General features: G+C 34.9%; 1 protein-coding gene across 3 annotated transcripts in view; it reads right to left on the bottom strand.

Annotated features, from left to right (window-relative positions):
- AP4E1 (adaptor related protein complex 4 subunit epsilon 1) overlaps positions 1-20,255 on the bottom strand; it is a 61,810-nt gene that overhangs the window by 31,637 nt on the left and 9,918 nt on the right. For 2 of the 3 annotated variants that reach the window (XM_058737736.1, XM_058737735.1), the window contains exons 4-10: positions 19,827-19,900; positions 18,457-18,578; positions 14,651-14,810; positions 11,549-11,715; positions 8,204-8,277; positions 2,096-2,218; positions 1,883-1,992 (exon numbers count right to left, since the gene is read on the bottom strand). In XM_058737736.1, coding sequence (XP_058593719.1) covers positions 1,883-1,992; positions 2,096-2,218; positions 8,204-8,277; positions 11,549-11,715; positions 14,651-14,810; positions 18,457-18,578; positions 19,827-19,900 — 830 coding nt within the window. The remainder of the gene's footprint in view (positions 1-1,882; positions 1,993-2,095; positions 2,219-8,203; positions 8,278-11,548; positions 11,716-14,650; positions 14,811-18,456; positions 18,579-19,826; positions 19,901-20,255) is intronic. The other variant, XM_058737737.1, reaches the window with a different exon arrangement.

Below are 20,255 nucleotides of genomic sequence, written 5' to 3' on the forward strand. Positions count from 1 at the left end.
GAGAGTAAGCTCCCATTTGGCTACACTTTCTGAGGCCCTACATTAAGGTTCTAAAAATATCGTTAACTCCCAGAAATCAATATGAGACCAAGGGCAGTACTGAGAACGTATCATTTACTGGTATTTTAGGATCAACAACATTAGCTGCAAGAGATTTCCATATATTCTACTTGTCAAACTTGTTCAAAATATCTTAAGGGTTCTTTGTAATTTTTCAATCTTCATTGCCAGGATATCAAGTACAAAAGATAACTGTTTAAGTTAATTCTTAACTCCATTTTAAAATCCATAATACACAGGTCCTCCATTAATAGCATTCAACTTATATAGCTGTCTCAGACATGCTCCCTGTAGATTTTAAACTACATATTACATATTTTTAGATAATTATACCAAATTTATTTCCTACTCTAAGACTATGCAATTTAGCATTTCCAGGATTGCATGAGACAGGGCATTAGGAATTGCATGGCTCAAGAGAGGTCTTTTATGTTTGTTCCTTCTTGCCTTCTTTCTCCCTATGAGAAAGAAAGGAAATAAAACCAGACAAATGGGAATCCCAGTCTTAAACAACACGTCACTTCATTCCCAAGGACCAAAGTTCTTCTATGTAATTACTTACAGAGGTTATACATGATAGTGGCATTTGAACAGATAGTCCTGAGGTGCCTTCTTGGAGCACTATTGATACTAAAAGAATTCAAACTACTTTTCTCACAGCAGGTAACAGACAAAACAGATCAGACTCGATAATTTTAAAAGACATTTATTTTCCCTTTGACTCTCATTTTTAAATAAGGGCCCAACAATTAAATATAGCACTAAGAAAACTGTACCTAAGTCAACTCTGTTCAATTTAGTAGCCAACCACACAAAGAAAACACATGCTCTGTATTTGTTCAAAGTGGAAGAGCCAAATAATTATTGTTATTGTCCTTTGGTGCCTTCTCACTCTTCTATCATGCCTACACAGAGAAATTAGTCCATCTACAAACTTCCCAGATTTGAGGCAAGTAACAATTTTCAGAAGATTAAAAATATAAATGCAAAAAGAAAAAATATATATGTAGATGACAATTTCTCAAAAACACTTTTATTTCAAAAACAATACCTTTTAAAATTGAAAATTTATAATCTTATCTTTTAAAATTACAATTGTTTAATGAAATAGTATTCTTTGCATAAACTACTTTTAACTCATTGCTATTAAGTAATTTAGATGTTCACTAAATTATCTTTATTTTTAAAATAAAAAATAAAAATATCCATTCTTCTTAACTAGGTCCCGTATACCATTTTAATATGAGGGCACAAAGTGATTTGTTTACATGAAAATTAACAGAAACACTTATATAGGCACCCAAATGGACACTGAAGCAATTCCTTCCAAGAAGTTCAAATCGTTTAGGGGTTATCTTTATTAATTCTTTCAATATTCCTACATATTTAATAAGGAATGCATTAGCCCACTTCACAGATGTTAAGGATATGAAAAAAATATTAATCATCATAAATTACATCTTAAATTACATTAACAGAAAGAACTTGAAATAGAATTCAGGTCTCTTCTTAGACCAAAAAAGATATTAATGAATCCATACAGGTAATTGAACCTAACTCCTCTAACTCATAGTTTAAAAACATTTGTGAAGATACTGACACAAGGACTTTTTAGAAAAGTTCCTTAAACTTTACTAGAAAGAATAAAATACACTCAGAAGTTAAAATACACGTGTGTACACACACACACACACACACACACACACACACACACACACACAGAGACACAGACACTGTCTACTACTTTCCTCTCTCCATAATACCAAAAAAGAAGTTTAAAAGTTATAACACTTCACGTACACTATTCAAAGTACCAGTTTACCTCTCTTTTAATAATGGGATCAGGATGGTCTAAGCATTCAATTATTGTCATCTGGTGCTGAAGAGCCAGAGTGGGATCCTGCTGGATAACATAGGTAAGAGCCTTCAGCCCTAGAAACAGAGATTACGTTATACAAAGTGACTGGAAACAAATATCCAGCAAATTTCAAGAGCTGTCTTTGTAATTTCTGTCAAAATTATCTAATCATCTTACCTAAATACTTGAGATTTATTTTAGGTGACAGAACAAATCTTCCAATGCACTTGGCAGCCTTCTCAAGTAATTCTGATTTAGGATAAATAGAATAAACTGTATGTACACATTCAAACAGAATAGCTAGAGAAAGAAAATATAAAAATGTCAGGGATCATGTTAAGGCATAATAAAAGAACATGTGTAGAACTCAGAACAAAACAAACTAATCAGAAGGTCAGTTTTAGTAAAAACTTATTTGTGGAAAATTTTCAAAGATAGGAACTTTGCTGTTTTCAGGCTTACACAACTATTAGGATTATATTACCACAATATAATATATTATGTATATTAATAGATAGAAATGATGCATTCACACATGCAACAAGTATTTACTGAACACCTCCTATGTGCCAGGCATTGTTCTAATAGCATGGATACAGCAGTGAACAAAAAAGGCAAAAACCCCTGCCCTTAAGGAGCTCACATTCTAAAGGGCACATAAGTAATATATTCATTGTTCCTATATAAACAGGTATTTCCAACACTGCTTGCATGCTTTAAAATAATTTGTTCTCTGGCAGTTTCTACCATTTATACACAGAAACTATACATGTAGTTTATCTCAATGTAATCATTTTAGGATACTCTAGCATTCATTTCAAAGTAGGGCCATTTCATAAAAATCCTCAAGTCAGTTCTTTAAAACAAACCTCAAAGAACATAGAACTATCTATTGAACATCTTGATAGTGTTCAAATTTGATTTTCTAATACAGTCAAAGATTGGATAACTACGATAATGATCAAAGTGTACACTAAAATCTTTTTCAAACTCTTTTGAAGAGCCTAAGTCAAGGAGCCTGAGCTTTGTCATGGTAAATAAAGAAGAACCAGCGTGGTATCAAGTCCTGCATGTGCTATGGAATCAACAGTGTAAGTGAGACACAGACTCAGTCGACTTAACAGTTCTACCACAAGTTGAAGCATATCAAGTGTCCTTGATAGAATCCTTTCTTCTCTATTTCTAAAAGCTTTAAACAAAACAATCTGATACTCTGTTGTATACAACATAAAACTTGAGTATTCAACCAGCTATATTTTCCACTGTTAGGTTGCCTATCAACTGATTCACACATAAACTTTGTATAAAAAGCTTTATACAAACCCTTTCTATAGAAGGATAAAGAGAAAATAAATCAGAAATACAAATTTCTCTTTAAGAAGGGGACTGACTTTAAAGGAAAATCTACAAAGTGAGTTAACTGAACCTAAAAAGATACTCCTCTGTATATTCAGATGTTGTGCTGTAAAATGTCCTCATTCTGTGCCATGGAAAAAGTAAACTTTATGACTTTATGAACTAAACAAAGAGAGGCTTGGTCAAGTGAGTGACCAACTAAGGCAGGAATGGATGAACTACCACTAAATCTAGCCCCTGGCCTACTTTTGCAAGCCTGTAAACTAAGAACAATTTTTACATACTTTTTGAGATACAATTAACATACATTATATGAGTCTCAGGTGTACAATTACATTTTTCAAAGGTCGCAGAAAAACAAAATAAACACAGGAGAATTTATGACAGAAACCTATGTTACCTACAAAGCTTAAAATATTTACTACCTGGCCCCCTTTTCAGAAAAAGTTTGTCAAACCCTGAACTAATAGGCCAGTCCTAAGTAATATTAAAAATAATGATGACCCATTTTCTGTTATAACTGACACAGTTTCCTTTACAGATTCCTGCCATTCAGAACTCTCCTGCTATCAAACTGTGTTACTACAAAAGCTTCTCATTACCCATCCAAAATCCAAACTTTTATTTAGATGCTCATGAGATTTCTGGAAAGCTAGTATAGGTAAAATTAATAGTTCAAAAATTATACTTATGAACTTAGTGCACAAATGAGCTAAAAATGAATTTAATAGATTTCTAAATCACTTTTCCACTATAGCTAAATCCCTTTATTCCCCAACTCTACAAAAATCTGAGTATAAGTCCATAAATGAAACAGCAGCCACCCTGCTCTGCTGTCTCCCCTCTGCAGCGGTTAAAAAAAAAAAAAAGAAAGTGCTTCTGAGGATTCTAAACATAAAAACACAATGTGAAGTTTTGTTTTCTCCTCAAGAGCAAGCCAGGTCCTAACCAAAATATCAAGTAAAAATTAGCAAATAAAAAGTTAGTAATATCCTAACATTTGTGATACTGTGGTTTTATCATAGGTTTTTGGGGTTGGATTATGCACAAAATTTGAAGACATTCCACTGACACCTTATCCTTCAGACTAGACTTTACTTTCATATTAAATAAGTAAAGTATCTATTGATACTACTCTGACAGGGAGACGCAGGTACCACCCTATGGGGATGAAAGTCCAGGTTCTCCACTCTGCCTCCTTTGACACCTGGAGAAGGAGGGGACCCTTATTCCTTCTGGGTGGGGGATGGGAGTGTCTGCTGATACTATCCTGCCTCAGAAAGGAAGGGGCACCTCATTACCACTCCAACGGCCTCCACTGACATTGATGGGATGTATCCCTGACCAGTGGTGAAAGCTCCAACTCTTTCTAGGCTTCCCCTAACACCACCTCAGCAAAGAGGGGAGAGGTGCTTCATTAACTCCCTATTCCTAGATATGTGAAATCCAGGCTTCCCACATCATCTCCACTGACAGTGCAAGCGAGATATGCCCCACTCCCGACACCTGGCAGGGATGAAATTCTGGCTCTCCTCTTGGGCTTCTCCACAACGAGCCCAGTAGAAGCATTGGGAATCTGCATACACCTGGTGAGGGTGGAAATCTTGGCTCTCCACTCAGTCTTTTCTGACATGGGTGGGTCCATAATTTATTCTGTGTGATGCTTGGCTGGAAAAGAGGCTACCATCTAAAAGTTTTCTACCTTGCTAGTTTGCCCTTTTCTTGTTGGTCCTTTGACTAGACAGCAGGCTTTTCTTAAGGCATTTTTGTTTGGAACAGTTGGTGTTTCCACGTTGCTGGCTCTCCAGTAGCCAGTCTGAGAAATATGAGGCAAAAAGAAAACCCACGGCACTCACCGTGATATTGTTCCTTGCATCCCAAGGTTCCTAACCAGTCCACCTTCATTTCTCTACCTTACAGTCTTATGTTAATTTTATATATAATGTCTATTAAGTGGGAAAAACAAGGAAATGCACTTCTATCTACTTTTGATGGTTCTGTGCCTTGTACTCCCTTTTCTATAATTCTCCCAATTTACTAAAAAATGTTACTCTCATCTTATCAGTACCTTGCCCAGAAGTCTTCCATATCTCTGGATTTATATGGTATAAAGCCCAAACTCATTTGACTGCCACAAGAGAACCTCTGCACCAAGGCCTTTCCACTGCTCCCAATATGAACTGTCCATGTAGACTGGTAAGTTGATATTCTCTGAAACTGTTTTAAATATCCCCACTTCTGTACCTTTTCTCATGTTCCCTTCACCTAGACCCCCCTGATCTCTCTTCTGGCTATCTGTATCCTTACTATCTGTCAGGGCCCCATTATATCAATGAACTCTTATGTGTGTCCTCAGGCCCACAGTAATCTCTACCACTGGACTCCTGTAATATTTATTCTCTGTATCACCCCTTAGCATTCTGCCTTATACTGATATTATTCTTTCATAAATAAGCTAGTTCTACCATTATATCGTAAATTTCTTGAAGGCAAAGATTACATTTTACACTCCTTCACATCCTCTGTATCACTTTAAACAATGCCTGGCACATAACAGTACTCAATAAACATCTCTGATGGGATTCATGTCTTGACTTAACACTCAGGTAAGTTAAAATAATGGAATTTTCAAAAAATTATGATTTAGCAAGTATAAAAGCTAAAACCCAATCAGGTAACTGCTAAAAGTTATCAGTTATATATAGATAACTGATAAAAGTAGTTTTTCTCTTCCTTTAATTCAATTAAAACGTGTTACTCATTGATTAACCTAGTGCCAGACAGTGGGATAGACACAGTCTCTTCCCTTATGAAGTTCATGATTTAAAATTCACATTCTTAAGCAATAAAATATTTGTGTCAGCATTACTAGAGAACATTCTATCATTGATAAAATCACTCAAAGTTATAAACTGTATCAATACAAATATGGAGGGGAAGCCTAACAATGGAAAGATTAATAAAAGAAATAAATAAAACAACAGAAACTATAAGGTTTCCATGGCAAGGTAAAACATTGCACTGACAGCCTACAAAGAAATGAATTATTGGTGTTGGTCCCAGAAATGTTAATAAGGGAAAGGTGCCCTAGGGGAGAACATTAAAAAGTATTTCCTCAGGTATACAGTACTCTCCAAATCAAAAGGAACAGATAACAGTGGTTATCTCCAAGAAGGGGAACTGGGTGGTGGATGGTAAGGGTCAAAGGGACACTTACTGTTCACTGTATACCTTTTTGTACCTTTTGAATTTTGAACCATGTGCATATATTACCTATTCAAAAAAATAAAAAAATTAAAGCTGAAATGTCAATTACCAAAAAAAAAAAAAATTGTGCAAGAAAAAGAAAATCAGATCCTTAACTGATTCTAAACAGACTTCCTTGAGAGTCTTTCAAACTCTTATCCTACACACTAATTATATCTCAAGCAAAACTTTTTAGCTTCACTGCCTGCAAAGACTCTGACACTTTTCTGGATCTTCTGACAGCTCCTAAAAAAACCACCCATGTCAATAAGGATGATCCTTATCACTGGCCTGACTCTTCTCATTACACAGCAAGATCCTACATAATGTCAACCGTTCATTACACTATACCCTCATAAGGGCAGAGACTGTGTCTATCTTATTCTCCCTTTAATCTCCTGTACTTATCATGGAGAAATACATAAATCAATCAACTCTTCCCTCAATCTGTACCTAGTTTACAAATCAAGTTTTTGTTTTGTAACCCTTCAATAAATACTGGTTGAACAAATGAATAAACCACTTTCAATGTCTTAATTACCATTTTTCCATGCAAAACATAAATCTATCTTCCAAAATTTACCATCTCAATTCACTGTCATGTGCATTATCAATCCTGTATGAGTCTCATACATCCAATTCTTTCTCCTTATTCCTAACTCCATCTTTGTCAAACACTTTTCTTACAGTTAAACTAGTATAATTTCTGCCCTCTAGTCCATCCCACATTTCTACAATCATTGTTCTTAAAGATTCACCATTTACCACTGTCTGAAAAAACAGGATGGTCTTCAAACCCTACTTCACAGTATTTTACCAGAAAAAGAAATGACTTCTCATTTGAGTTAATCTCTCAATGCTTCTTCTATTTTTCTCTATAGCATGCAAAATTCAAACTGTTTTACTTTGCTTCTGAATATTTCCAAATACCTCAATTTCTTTACTGAGCTTTTTCAAACTAATCAATAAAGAACCAATAGTTCCTCCCTCTATTAAGATTGAAAGTTTTTTGGTTACTTTTCTCAGTCCTCTACCCTCTCCCCCAGATTACTCATCTCCTATCACTAAATTACTTTTTAAAATTGTATATAACATTTGACTACTGTCTCCTCACAGAACAGTATACTGTTATTCCATATATATATCCTATATGTTTTTGTCTATATCTTATCCTTCCTTCAGTTCTCTTCTTAAATGTCAATAAAACCTTCCTTGTTCTCCCTCTCATCTAAGACTAGCTGCTATATTTTCCCATACAAAGGAGTAACTCTCCTTTGTAACATTTACTCCACCTGTCCCTTTCCATGTATGATCTATCTATCTGTGAGATCAATGATAATATAATCAATTATAACTATTTTATTCACAGCTGTATTACTTATACAGGTTATCTTCACAGTCAATTAGATGCTTAATGAATATTTTAAATATAAAGATAATTTCTCTTAAAGAATATTTTAAAAAGAGAGATAATTTCAATAATGAATTTAGATCAACATTTAAAATACTGCCATTATTTCTATTAGTTATCTAATGCCTGCACTGAAAAAGAATAACCCAGAGAACCACCTTAAAATTTAACATATAAGATTCTATTGGAATTTATAGATTCTAACACACATTTTGCTATGATGCTGAAAAACACTGTAATTTTTTAGAATAGCATTTATATATGTTACCTACCATATGTGACATTGTGATTTAACTCGGCTCTTCGTAAGGATTCATCAAGAACATCATACATTAATTCACTTGTCCTGTTTAAAAGATATTTTATTTGCAGTAGAATTATAGTATTATAACTCAATAAAACAGTTTTTCAAACTTCTCTCTCTTTAAAACTGAGGATCTACAGAAAAGAAGTGAAAAAAATTTATTTTATGAAGTTATGGAAATTTCACTTCTTCAAGATTCCATTTGCTCTTTTTCATGAGTTTAATTTCCTGTTTTATCAAAGATGACTAGTCAATGGAGAGATATACATAAGTCAACCAGCTCTTTACCTGTACCTAGTGTACAAATCAGGTTTTTGTTTGAACATACTACCTTTCATAATTTTATTTGCAATAAAATATTTCTGCCTGTTTCAAGTTATTATAGTAATATCTCCCACATCCAGATTATTCCAGACTGTATTTTAACCAAATAGTTTTTTTAAAGTATTCAAATACTAGTCTTTCTTTGAGCAGCACTAGGTTTTCTGGGAAAAAAGTTTAACTTTCATTTATGTTAACTATAAAGAAATTGTATTTTGTGTAACAGGTTTATACCACTCCTATGTCTTTATGGTCACTGATTACAGTTCTGGTAACTGGGTTGAGGTAGATACTGTAAGAAAATGCAGTGAAGAAAGAAAGAAAGAGAGAGAGAGAGAGAGAGAGAGAGAGAGAGAGAGAGAAAGAAAGGAAGAAAAAGAAAATATAGTGGTTTGTAGAGCACTCTATCTCAAAACCTAGAAAAGTTCTCTGCAAGAGGCTAGTGTGAAACAATGACTTCTCAACCGGCATTTGTCTCTGTTTTACAAATTCAAAAAGCACCAATAGAAAAAAAACTACCATCAACACAGAATACACACAGTAGTCTTGCAGAGAAACTACACTGTAAAATAAACAAAAAGAGCAAAATAACCTGGGGCCATACAAATGACATATATGTTACATCTTTTTCAGAAAATGTTTTTCTAAATATGCAGCTATAAAAATTTAATTTGAAGTGGATGGACTTTTATTCTGTCTTGACTGAAGTGTAACTATTCTGTGAAATCCAGAACCATATTCTAAAATCCCTCATTTTAATGTGTAAGCACTTTTTCCAGACAATACCACATAGCAGACATTACAATTCACCCCTCAAATTTGGTAATACGACAGCTAGATTACAGTCTAGTTTCTCAATTTTAAAAGCTGATGTCTGGCATAAGAGTCATAATTAACCACATAAAAATATAGAAACATGTGCAGACATGATCAAGCCAAACAGGAATAACCTAAGAAGAAGACTGCTATAAAACACAAGAAAATATCTAAACAAGCCGATATAAAAGAACATAAATATAAGAAGACTTTTCCACTAAATTAACTCTTTCAATTAAATACATTAGAATCCTACTATAAAATACCATTTTTACTTTGCCACACTGGACTAACCATGTCTTAAGAACTACAAGATTTGTGTTAACATAAAATCTCAGAGTTGGGACAACAAAGGAAAAAATATTCTAATGTTCCATAACATCATAAAAGAGTTTAACTCTTTGTTCATTTTCTTGAGCCTAATTCTATTCAACTGAGCTCTCTGGAGGTAAGCTCTCTCTTTGTACGTTCTTTGTAACTTTGTATGTATTCCCCAAATTCATTTATAAAGGAAAGAAGGAAGATAATGAGTTAATGAATTTAGTAAATTCACTAAAAGCCTCCAAAGTTACTTCATGACAATATATTGTCAACAGACCTTTTTAGACTAGTGAAGTCTGAATGCACTACTATGAAATTCGTGATTTTAAAACAGAATTCCAGTGGACTCCCAACTAGAGCTATGCCATAGGATAGGCTGGATTACGTAAAATAAAATTACAGCAAACATTTCTAACGTGTATCTACTCCCATCACCTCCAGTTTTTTGACCTAGGAATTTAGAGTCAGAAACACAGAAAAAATGACATAGCAATATCAAGAGTGATACAGTCCAGCTAGCTCTCACCAGGAGCTCATAGGCAGATGGACACTGGCATGACACTGACAAGGCATTACTAGGAGCAACAGCCTAGAATACAATCCCTTTGTAAAGCTAGGCTAAAGGCTAAAGAATTAGAAGGTACTGTACTACATAAAGGAAAACCAGATCTTATAAAGTCAGAACACTGACTGGCAAATATTTTCTTAAGACAGAAACACATCAAGGACTCCAGCCATGGTACTTGCTCTCAAGGGAACTAAAAGACTTGTCCTTGAATGGTTCAGGAAAAAAAAATTTTAATATGTGTGCACACATGCACATATATATAGAAAGAGAAAGAATGATAAGACATATGAAAATAATTGATGACTCTAGGTAAAAGGTATAAGGAAGCTTCTTGATCTGTTGTTAGAACTTTCTGGTAAGTCTGAAAAACTATGACAAAATAAGGGCACCTGGGTGACTCAGTCAGTTAAGCGTCTGACTTCAGCTCAGGTCATGATCTCATTGTTCATGAGTTCAAACCCTGTGTCAGGTTCTGTGCTGACAGCTCAGAGCCTGGAGCCTTCTTTGGGTTCTGTGTCTCCCTCTCTCTCTCTGCCTCTCCCCCACTCGTACTCTCTCTCTTTCAAAAAATAAACATTAAAAAAAAAAAAAAAGAAAAACTATGAGAAAATAAAAAGTTACAAACAATATGCATAATTGAAAAGACACCATAAAAATTTTAATATGAAGTATTGGCTAAAAGAGTAATTCAGACAAATGAATTAAATGAAACACTTACATCCAACCAGAGGAAGAGTCAGCAAACTACTGTCTCCAGGACTATCCTGGCTGGATGTTTCTATTTGTATGGCTACAGGCTAAGAATGGTTCTTACATTTTTAAATGGGGAAAAAAATAAAAAGAATAATATCTCATGATACATAAAGATTATACGAAATTCAAGTTTTAATGTCCATAAAAAGTTTTTCTGGAATACAGTAGTGCCCATTCATTACATATTATCTATGATTGCTTTTAAGTTATACAACAGCGGGCTTCAACAGACAACATACAGCCCACAAAGCATCAAATATTTATTATCTGGCCCTTTACAGTAAAGAAAGTTTCCAAATCCCTGAACTAGAATGTTTAAGAAGGCTTCAGGAAAGATATGGAGCTTCAGAAGTACCTTTCCCTATGAGCAGGATTAGATAAGCAGAGAGCCAGGATTATCCCAGCAACCTATTATATACTTCTTACAGTTATTTATTTATCATTATTAAGCCAATTAAACATTGGGAGAATCTGACTTATGAAACTTCTAGGTGACAGGCTATCAGGGTATCAAGTTTGCTTAGAATAGTTTACCTTTGATCGTCTTTTCCTAGAAGTCCTAGTATTCTCAAGAGCTGGATTTGTAACCATGGTGCTGGTACACTATGGTAATTGAAATCTACTGGGAGCTTTCCTCCAACTACTTGCTTCAAAATTGTTACAAAACTCCCCGTCAAGTCTTTATATCCAGATGAATTCTCCTATACCCAAAAAACAAAACAAAAAACTTTCTATTAATAATAATCTCTTATCAAATATAAAATAGACCTGGTTTAAATGCCATACAAAATCTAACTTAGGGCATGTTAACTTAGAAGCTGCATGTTCACATTTAATAAAACAGTACTCTAGGGGCACCTGGGTGGCTCAATGGTTAAGCATCCAACTTCAGCTCAGGTCATGATCTCGTGGTTCACGAGTTCAAGTCCCACATCAGGCTCTGTGCTGACAGCTCAGAGCCTGGGGCCTGCTTTGGATTCTGTGTCTCCCACTCTCTCTGCCCCTCCCCAGCTCGCACTCAGTCTCTCTCTCTCAAAATAAATAAAAACACTAAAAAAAATTTTTTTAATAAAAATAAAACCATACTCTAATGTGTTTAATGTCTTCCATGATGAAACTACTCTGACTACCTGATCCAAAGCTGAATCATCCCCCAAAAGGCTTCCACCATTCACTACTTGTCTCCACACAGAGTCTTAATCACATTTCCTAAGTTCTTATAATTATATCTTATATTGAACTTTTGTTAGCCAATACCAGCAATTAAATCAAAAAGTGAAAAAAAGGGCGCCTGGGTGGCTCAGTCAGTTAAGCATCCAACTCTTGATTTCAGCTCAGGTCATGATCTCAGGGTCGTGGGATCAAGCCCCATGTCAGCCTGGGGATGGACTGCTGGGGATGGAGCCTGCTGGGGATTCTCTCTCTCTCCCTCTGCCCCTCTTCCCTGCTCACTCACTCTCTCTCTCTCTAAAAGAAAAAATATATATCTTTTTTTAAAAATAAATAAAAGTCTTAATAAATTAATAAATAAAATAGTTTTTAAAAAGTCTTCATAATATAGAGAAATAGGGTAAGAAGGCAAAAACAGAAATCAGTTTTTTTCCCTTAAACTATATTCTTTACTATTCTATTCTCCTTATTTCTCACATCCTTTCCCTCACTTCCCATCTCTCTCTCTCTCTCTCTCTCTCTCTCTCTCTCTCTCTCTCATACACACAATAAATACATCAATGTGATCATTTATACTGTCTCCACTGTATTTCATCTCCTTAGCACACTTGAACATTGACCCCATTTTTGGCTAATATAACACTACCTTTAAGTCACACATTGAATTAGCAGATGTCCATTAGGTGGTTAATCAAGAACTACTAGTGAAGTACTGCCACATTAAGAGATTAACTTAAGTTTGAGATTAACTCAGTTTGCCCTTAGTGCTTATGAACAGTTTCAAACTGCAACTTAAGACCAAAAATAGGGGTGGGGCGCCTGGGTGGCGCAGTCGGTTAAGCGTCCGACTTCAGCCAGGTCACGATCTTGCGGTCTGTGAGTTCGAGCCCCGCGTCGGGCTCTGGGCTGATGGCTCGGAGCCTGGAGCCTGTTTCCGATTCTGTGTCTCCCTCTTTCTCTGCCCCTCCCCCGTTCATGCTCTGTCTCTCTCTGTCCCAAAAATAAAATAAAAAACGTTGAAAAAAAAAAAATTTAAAATAAAAAAAAAGACCAAAAATAGGGGTGCCTGGGTGGCGCCGTTGGTTAAGTGTGGGACTCCTGATTTTGGTTCAGGTCATGATCTCATGGTTTGTGAGATCGAGTCCTGTGTCACGCTGCACTGTCAGTGCAGAGGGATTCTTTCTCTCCCTCTCTCTCTCTCTGCCCCTCTCCCACGTGCACTTTCTCTGTCTCTCTCAAATAAATAAACAAACATTAAATAATAACAATAATAAATAAATGTGTTCTGGGTGGAAGAGCACAGGGCACAGTCAAGTCTACTCAAACCTCCCAAAATCAGTGCATCTGCCTTTTAAAAATTAATTAACCCTATTGTATTTAAACATACCTGTGTTCCGAATGAGTGTGTTTTGATTATCTATCTGACTAATCTCTTGGACTGGGGAATTTAAATACATATTCCTCAGAATAAACATTAGATTCCTCATCGTAATTTTTATTTCACTATCAACAACACATTTTTGGAAGGGAACTAATAGCTCTTTCAAAGTTTAGTAAACGTTAGAGGAAAAACAAGATTTAATATCAAGTATCTATTTATACCAAATCTATTTTGGAGCATAATGAATAAAAATGAACACAACTTTCAGTTCTGTAACTGTAAATTTAATTCAGTGACATATTCCATTTTGTTTTACAGTACTCATCATGGAATATCTCACATGGAATACAAAGAGTTTCAGGCAATGCACTGGGGCTGAATTAGTATAAACTCATATCACCATTTAGAAAATGTTACCATACCATTCAACCTTCCTTCTTCATCTGACACAGTATCAATTTAAGGAGTCAGCACCATAATCTATAGTTTACACACCCTCCACCAGCTCTCCTCATTTCAATAAGCTCTTATGCATCTTGTGAAGTCGTATAAAAGTCACTGCTTAAAAAACCACAAATCTGGGGGCGCCTGGGTGGCTCAGTCAGTTGAGCGTCCGACTTCGGCTCAAGTCATGATCTCACGGTTCATGAGTTCAGGCCCCACATCGGGCTCTATGCTGTCTGCTCAGAGCCTGGAGCCTGCCTCCAATTCTGTGTCTTCCTCTCTCTCTGCCCCTCCCTCACGCGTGCTCTGTCTCACTCTGCCTCTCAAAATAAAGAAAACTAATTTAAAAAAATTTTTTTTAAAAACCACAAATCTGCAAATTTCAATCACCTTCCATAGCTACCATTTTTCCATGCATCTTTAGTAACACAAAAAACTTAGGCATTTAAAAAAAAGACTAATTCTGTAATGTGCCTACAACTCATGCTATCAACAACTTATAAAAATTACTATTAAAAAGTCAATAATAAAAACTTGACATGTTCATTAAGAATTTTACTGAAAAATGTGAGTTCTTTTTATTCCATAATTACATTTTTCTAATGGCAATTACTCAGTACTGCCTGAAATTTCCAACTTACCTTAATCATCCTAAAGTATATGTGCAAAGAAGCAGCCATGACGCCAACATCTCTGTCACAAAGTGCTTTCCGAAACTTAATATGGATATGCTGTACTTGATTAGGAGCAATGAGATGGAATTTATATAATGCCAGAACAGCTTTTCTTCGTATAATCTCCCTAAAGAGAAAAAATAAAATCTAAACAAACTGTCTGAATCCACAGGCATTTAGTTTGAAAATATTGTACACAAGATGATTTCACAATATCAGCTATTACCTTAATACAAAAAGAAAGAAAGAATTACACACTTATTGTTAATTTCTATATTCTAATCCATCAAACTATAAAAAGTAGTTATCTCTCAGAGGTAAGACCTCAAAAGATTTTAACTGCTCATATTATATATTTCTTTAGGTACAGAATTTTTGGTAACAAGCACATATTAGTTTTGAAACCAGAACAAACAAGAAAGATAAATAAATTCCTTAATTCCCTAATTCCATTTTTGAAAGCCATCTCTCTAGAAATTGGGAAAAGAATCAACAGTTCAAATCTGTAAGAAGTAACTCTGGCTAGTAATATTATACAGTATATTTATCAATGTTGATATCAATAAATTAATATGTATTATATTTTATTATAACATTATTTTATTTTATTATTTTATTAATATTTATTATTTTATTTAAAAATTAATAAAATCTCATTAACATTATACCTTTAAAGATTTCTTCTTTTGTACCATGGGCAAGCATACTTGAAATACTTTAGGGAGCCAGGGCAATAGGAAGACTCACATTAAAAATGTCACTCCTCCCCTTTTCTAGCTCATGTTTCAGAAATGTCATTACAACAAAGAGGAAAGTATATGCTAGTCTTACACTTAATTTTTTTTTTTTAATTTTTTTCATGTTTATTTTTGAGAGAGAGAGAGACAGACAGAGCATGAGCAGGGGAGGGGCAGAGAGAGAGAGAGGCAGACACAGAATCCGAAGCAGGCTCCAGGCTCCGAGCTGTCAGCACAGAGCCCTATGCGGGGCTTGAACCCACAAACTGTGAGATCATGACCTGAGCCGAAATCGGGCTCTCAACTGACTGAGCCACCCAGGTGTCCCTTACACTTAATTTTTAACAGATAATGTCTAGCACACAAGAAGCAAAATAACAAGTCACTATCTTATGTTCATAATGTAATTTCCAAGTTAGTACATTTCCTTGTTAATTCTCACTCATGCCTATTTCTAAATATATTTGCAGGCAGGCTATGCTGGCAGTGTTCATAACAGCAGCAAATGTCACAAAACTAAAGTATTTACTATTAGGGTTCCTTAATATATATTTCTGTTACCTAAAATCACAGAATCTCCAAACTGAGATTACTCAATGCAATCTTCTGTGTTCCAATCAAGAATACTTTCTATGGGACGCCTGGGTGGCTTAGTCGGTTAAGCATCCGACTCTTGGTTTTGGCTCAGGTCATGATATGGTTTTGTGAATTTGAGCCCCGCATCAGGCTCCATGCTGACAATACAGAGACTGCTTGGGACTCTGTCTCCCTCTCTCTCTCTCTGCCCCTCCCTGACTTGTGTTCTCTCTGGCTTTCTCAAAATAAATAAATAAACTTTAAAAAAAAAAAAAAAGAGTATCTTTTATAAGATTCCTAAAAAATGTCCTCCAGCTTCTGCTAAATTCCATTAACAAGCAACTCACTACTTTCCTAGGCAAACTATGCCATGATGGAAAATTATTTTGATATGGAAAGAAAAAGTAGGTTAACAACAGATTTGCCAGTAGTATTAATACTATGGTGACTGTAAACTACATCTCAATATATTGCTATTGAGTGTTAACCAATATCAGTTCTGAGAGGGTAGGTAAATGAGGTGAGATAAAAGAATACAAATACTTAACAGGCTCAGGAATCCATAGGCCTGGCCCTATGTGGTGGTACTAACAAAAGACATCAAGAGACCTAGATTGGGGCTCTAGGTCTGGCGTGGTGAAACTCAAAAGTCAAGTGCAAGCCACATCTTCTTTGTGACATCCACTAGCATACCTATAGCTCTGACCCATATTTTTCTGCATGGAGTTAGTTATGGCCATAACTACAGAAGCAGAATTTCAAAAAGTCTAACTGGTAGAAGACAGGAGATACCAATATTTGAAATTAGAGCACATGGGAAGCAATAAGGAAAAAATTCAGTTCTCAGAAGGATTTCAAACAAAGGATCAGTAAGTACCATTATCACAAAACAGTGTGGGTATGGAAAAATTACACAAAAATAATGCTCTGCTATCATCAGATCAACCTGTAATTATCTAAGAAAAACTAGTATTTTATTTCCAATAATTAATCGTTTACATCCATCATTTGTTCTGAAGACAGATTTGACATAAACAAAGCATTAAAACAAGTATGAAAAACTTATGAAGTTATTCCATAATTCTTAGTAAAAGCTATCATTTTAGCCAGAAGTTTCATGGTCCAAAATTTCTTAAAGAATACAAACCATAAGACAACATTTTTTAATCTTAGAACACTAAAAATACTAGCTTAAAAAAACATTTAAAATAAAGAAATGTTGTTATGAGCAACAAAATATTTTTATTAAGAATGTATGTATATTGGGGTACCTGGGTAGCTCAGTTGGTTGAGCATCCAACTTTGGCACAGGTCATGATCTCATGGTTCATGGGTTTGAGCCCCATGTCAGGCTTTGTGCTGACAGTGCAGAGACTGCTTTGGATTCTGTCTCCCTCTCTCTCAGCTCCACCCCACCCTCTCAAAAATAAACACTAAAAAAAATTTTAATTAAAAAAAAAAGAATATAACTAAAATATTGTAATACAAAAAAAACAGAAAGAAATAGAAGAAAGAAGAAAACAAAAGAAAAGAAAACAAAAGAAAAGAAAAGAAAGAAAAAAGAAAAGAAAAAAGAAAATGATTGCAAACTGTTCCTAGTTCTAAAGGTTATAAAGTTAAGGGGCTTGTCAAAAACAAAACAAAAAAACCCAAAATAACACAATAAAACAAAATAATTAGTGAAAAGGTAAGTCAAGCTCAAACTGAGGGATGCTGGAAGGAAGGTGGGTAGGGAGATGGGCTAAAGGGTGCTGGGCATTAAATGGGTAACAGGTACTAAGGAGGGCACTTGTGATGAGCACCGGGTGTTATACATAAGTGATTAATCACTGAGTTCTACTTCTGAAACCAATACTACACTATATGTTAACTAACTTGAATTAAAATAAAATCTTTGAAGGAAAAAAAAATTCAAGCTGATAAGTAAAGAGTTAAGGAATCTTACAAGGTAAGATTAGCAAAATACTACAAGTTAAGGTTTATTTGGATATATTTTGCTATAAAACAGAATCTGAATGTTACAGTTTTGCCATCAAAGCATCCCCCGTACACTGAAGCCCTGCATTCACAGCACTTGAACCACTCACTGCCAATTTTTTTCCATTATTCCACTTTATCCTCAAAACAACTTTGTGAAAACTAACATGTTTCAACCAATCCCACATAGTCAAAGGAAAAACAGGACCACTACTGGTTAGTGGTAGAACTGGGAGGAAAGCCACAGATTCCTGACACCAAACCTCACTGCCTCTTGGCTTAACTTTAGAAAGCTGCCTAACATTGTCTCAAAACCACATAAAATAAGGGACAATGCTATCAGAGATTTCTGCATTGTATCAGGCAGTCTAAGTCTATCCTCTACCCTGGCAGCATTAAGTTAAAGTTACAATAAGTTTTTTAGTATAAATTTTTATTTTGAAATATATAGTATAGACACATACCCAAAAAGAATTTACTTACTTAGAATGTTGAAGTTTATCTTCAATTAATGGGAGAACAGCTGGAATCATTTCTCGAGGGAATATCTGGCTGACGACAGTAAGTGCCATGCATACTTCTACCAGGTTAGTGCTCTGCAAGTCCTGACATAATCAGTGAGCAAACAAACATTCAGTGCACATTTTGAAACTAGGTTGAGTTCAATACTGCAATGGCCCTACATACTTTATGGTTTTCTACTAACTCTATAATCAATTTGCACATTCAGGTTTACCTCATATTGTGTAGGAATATCCTACTGTTTCATTTCCCTTAATAGAGTCAATTAAGATACATATAGCCAAAAAGCAACTGATCCCAAAGGAAACTGTATTTTTGTTCTGACACTGACCCATAGTAGTCTCCTTTACTACAGCGTTTAAAACTTTTCTAAACTAATAACAAAACCAATCTTTGAATTTTTTTCTTGTTAATTGAGTAGATGTTTAAAAGGAAGTAATTCTAGATTGTATACAATGCGTGTGTTTATATACTTCTACATGCACAAAGTTTATAAATCATTCGAACAGCTTAATAAATTTCCATAAATTTATTTTGGAAAATCCTGAAAAATTTAAGCTACTAGTAACCTTAAAAGAGTATGTAACTTAAAATTCAGAAAGTACCCTATACACATTCACATACACAGAGTCATACATCCAGAAAAACATGGAAGAGCTCAACAGTTTGATTACGCTTCATTACTAATTTTGATCCAAAGTTTAACAGGAAAAAACACTGTGTGGATTACACTGTATTTTTATTATTTATAAATTTCAGTTACCCAATTATACTCTATTCTCCTTAAAAATGACTTTTAGAATTTGAAAGACTTCAATTATTCAGTTTATATCTATACCCTTTTAGAAGAGATCCTGAAGAAAAAGACAGTCAGAAAAGTGGATCTGACTAAAGGTCTGCAGAGCTGCATGATTGCTGTCTTGTTTTTTTTTTAAATAGGCGCCACGCCTAGTGTGGAGCCCAACACAGGGCTTCAACTCACAATCCTGAGATCAAGACCTGAGTTGAGATCAAGAGTCAGATGCTTAATCCACTGAGCCACCCAGGTGCCCCTGGAGATCTGCTTTTAAATGAAACAATAATAAGAGCGAGCGGCAGGAGCAACTACTTCCTACTTTAACACAGTGTTCCATTTAACCCTTACAACTTGGCTAAGTTCTATTATTAACTTCATTTTACAAACTCAGAAACGGATCTAAAAGATCTTTCTAAGCCCATTCTGTAAGCCTGGCTTCTTCCAAAAATATCTAACTCAATATGATAGAGGTGAAATGTCAGAAGCCCGCAGGACTAACTTAAGACTTCATACTAACCAACATATAGTACAGTACCTTTACAACTGTATTCACAAGGAGAAGCAACAGCTCATGACTTTCATGTAGAAATAAAGAAACAGCCAAATAACCTATAAAATTTGAGGGGAAAAGTCTCATTATTACCTGCCAAAAATGACTTTTCCCAGGAAAAGTTAAACAAAGCAATAATATATTCCAAAATTTAAGTGTCAAAGATAACAACTACAGGTAACTATAAAAACAGATTGGAAAATATGAAGTTCAAAAACTTCAGGAAGATTTCAGATGTTCTTTATCTTGAAATCTTTCAGAATTCTGTATTTCACAGGATTGTCACCAAAATGGAAAAGAGACTATATGTACCAACTTAAAGTCTTATAAATGACATTAGAAATATATGCCTTCTATCTTCTGTGCATATCTCTACACAATCAATTAAAACATCACATTTTCTATCTTACAGCC

Source organism: Neofelis nebulosa, chromosome 7, assembly GCF_028018385.1.
Source record: "Neofelis nebulosa isolate mNeoNeb1 chromosome 7, mNeoNeb1.pri, whole genome shotgun sequence".
Taxonomy (NCBI): Eukaryota; Metazoa; Chordata; class Mammalia; order Carnivora; family Felidae; genus Neofelis; species Neofelis nebulosa.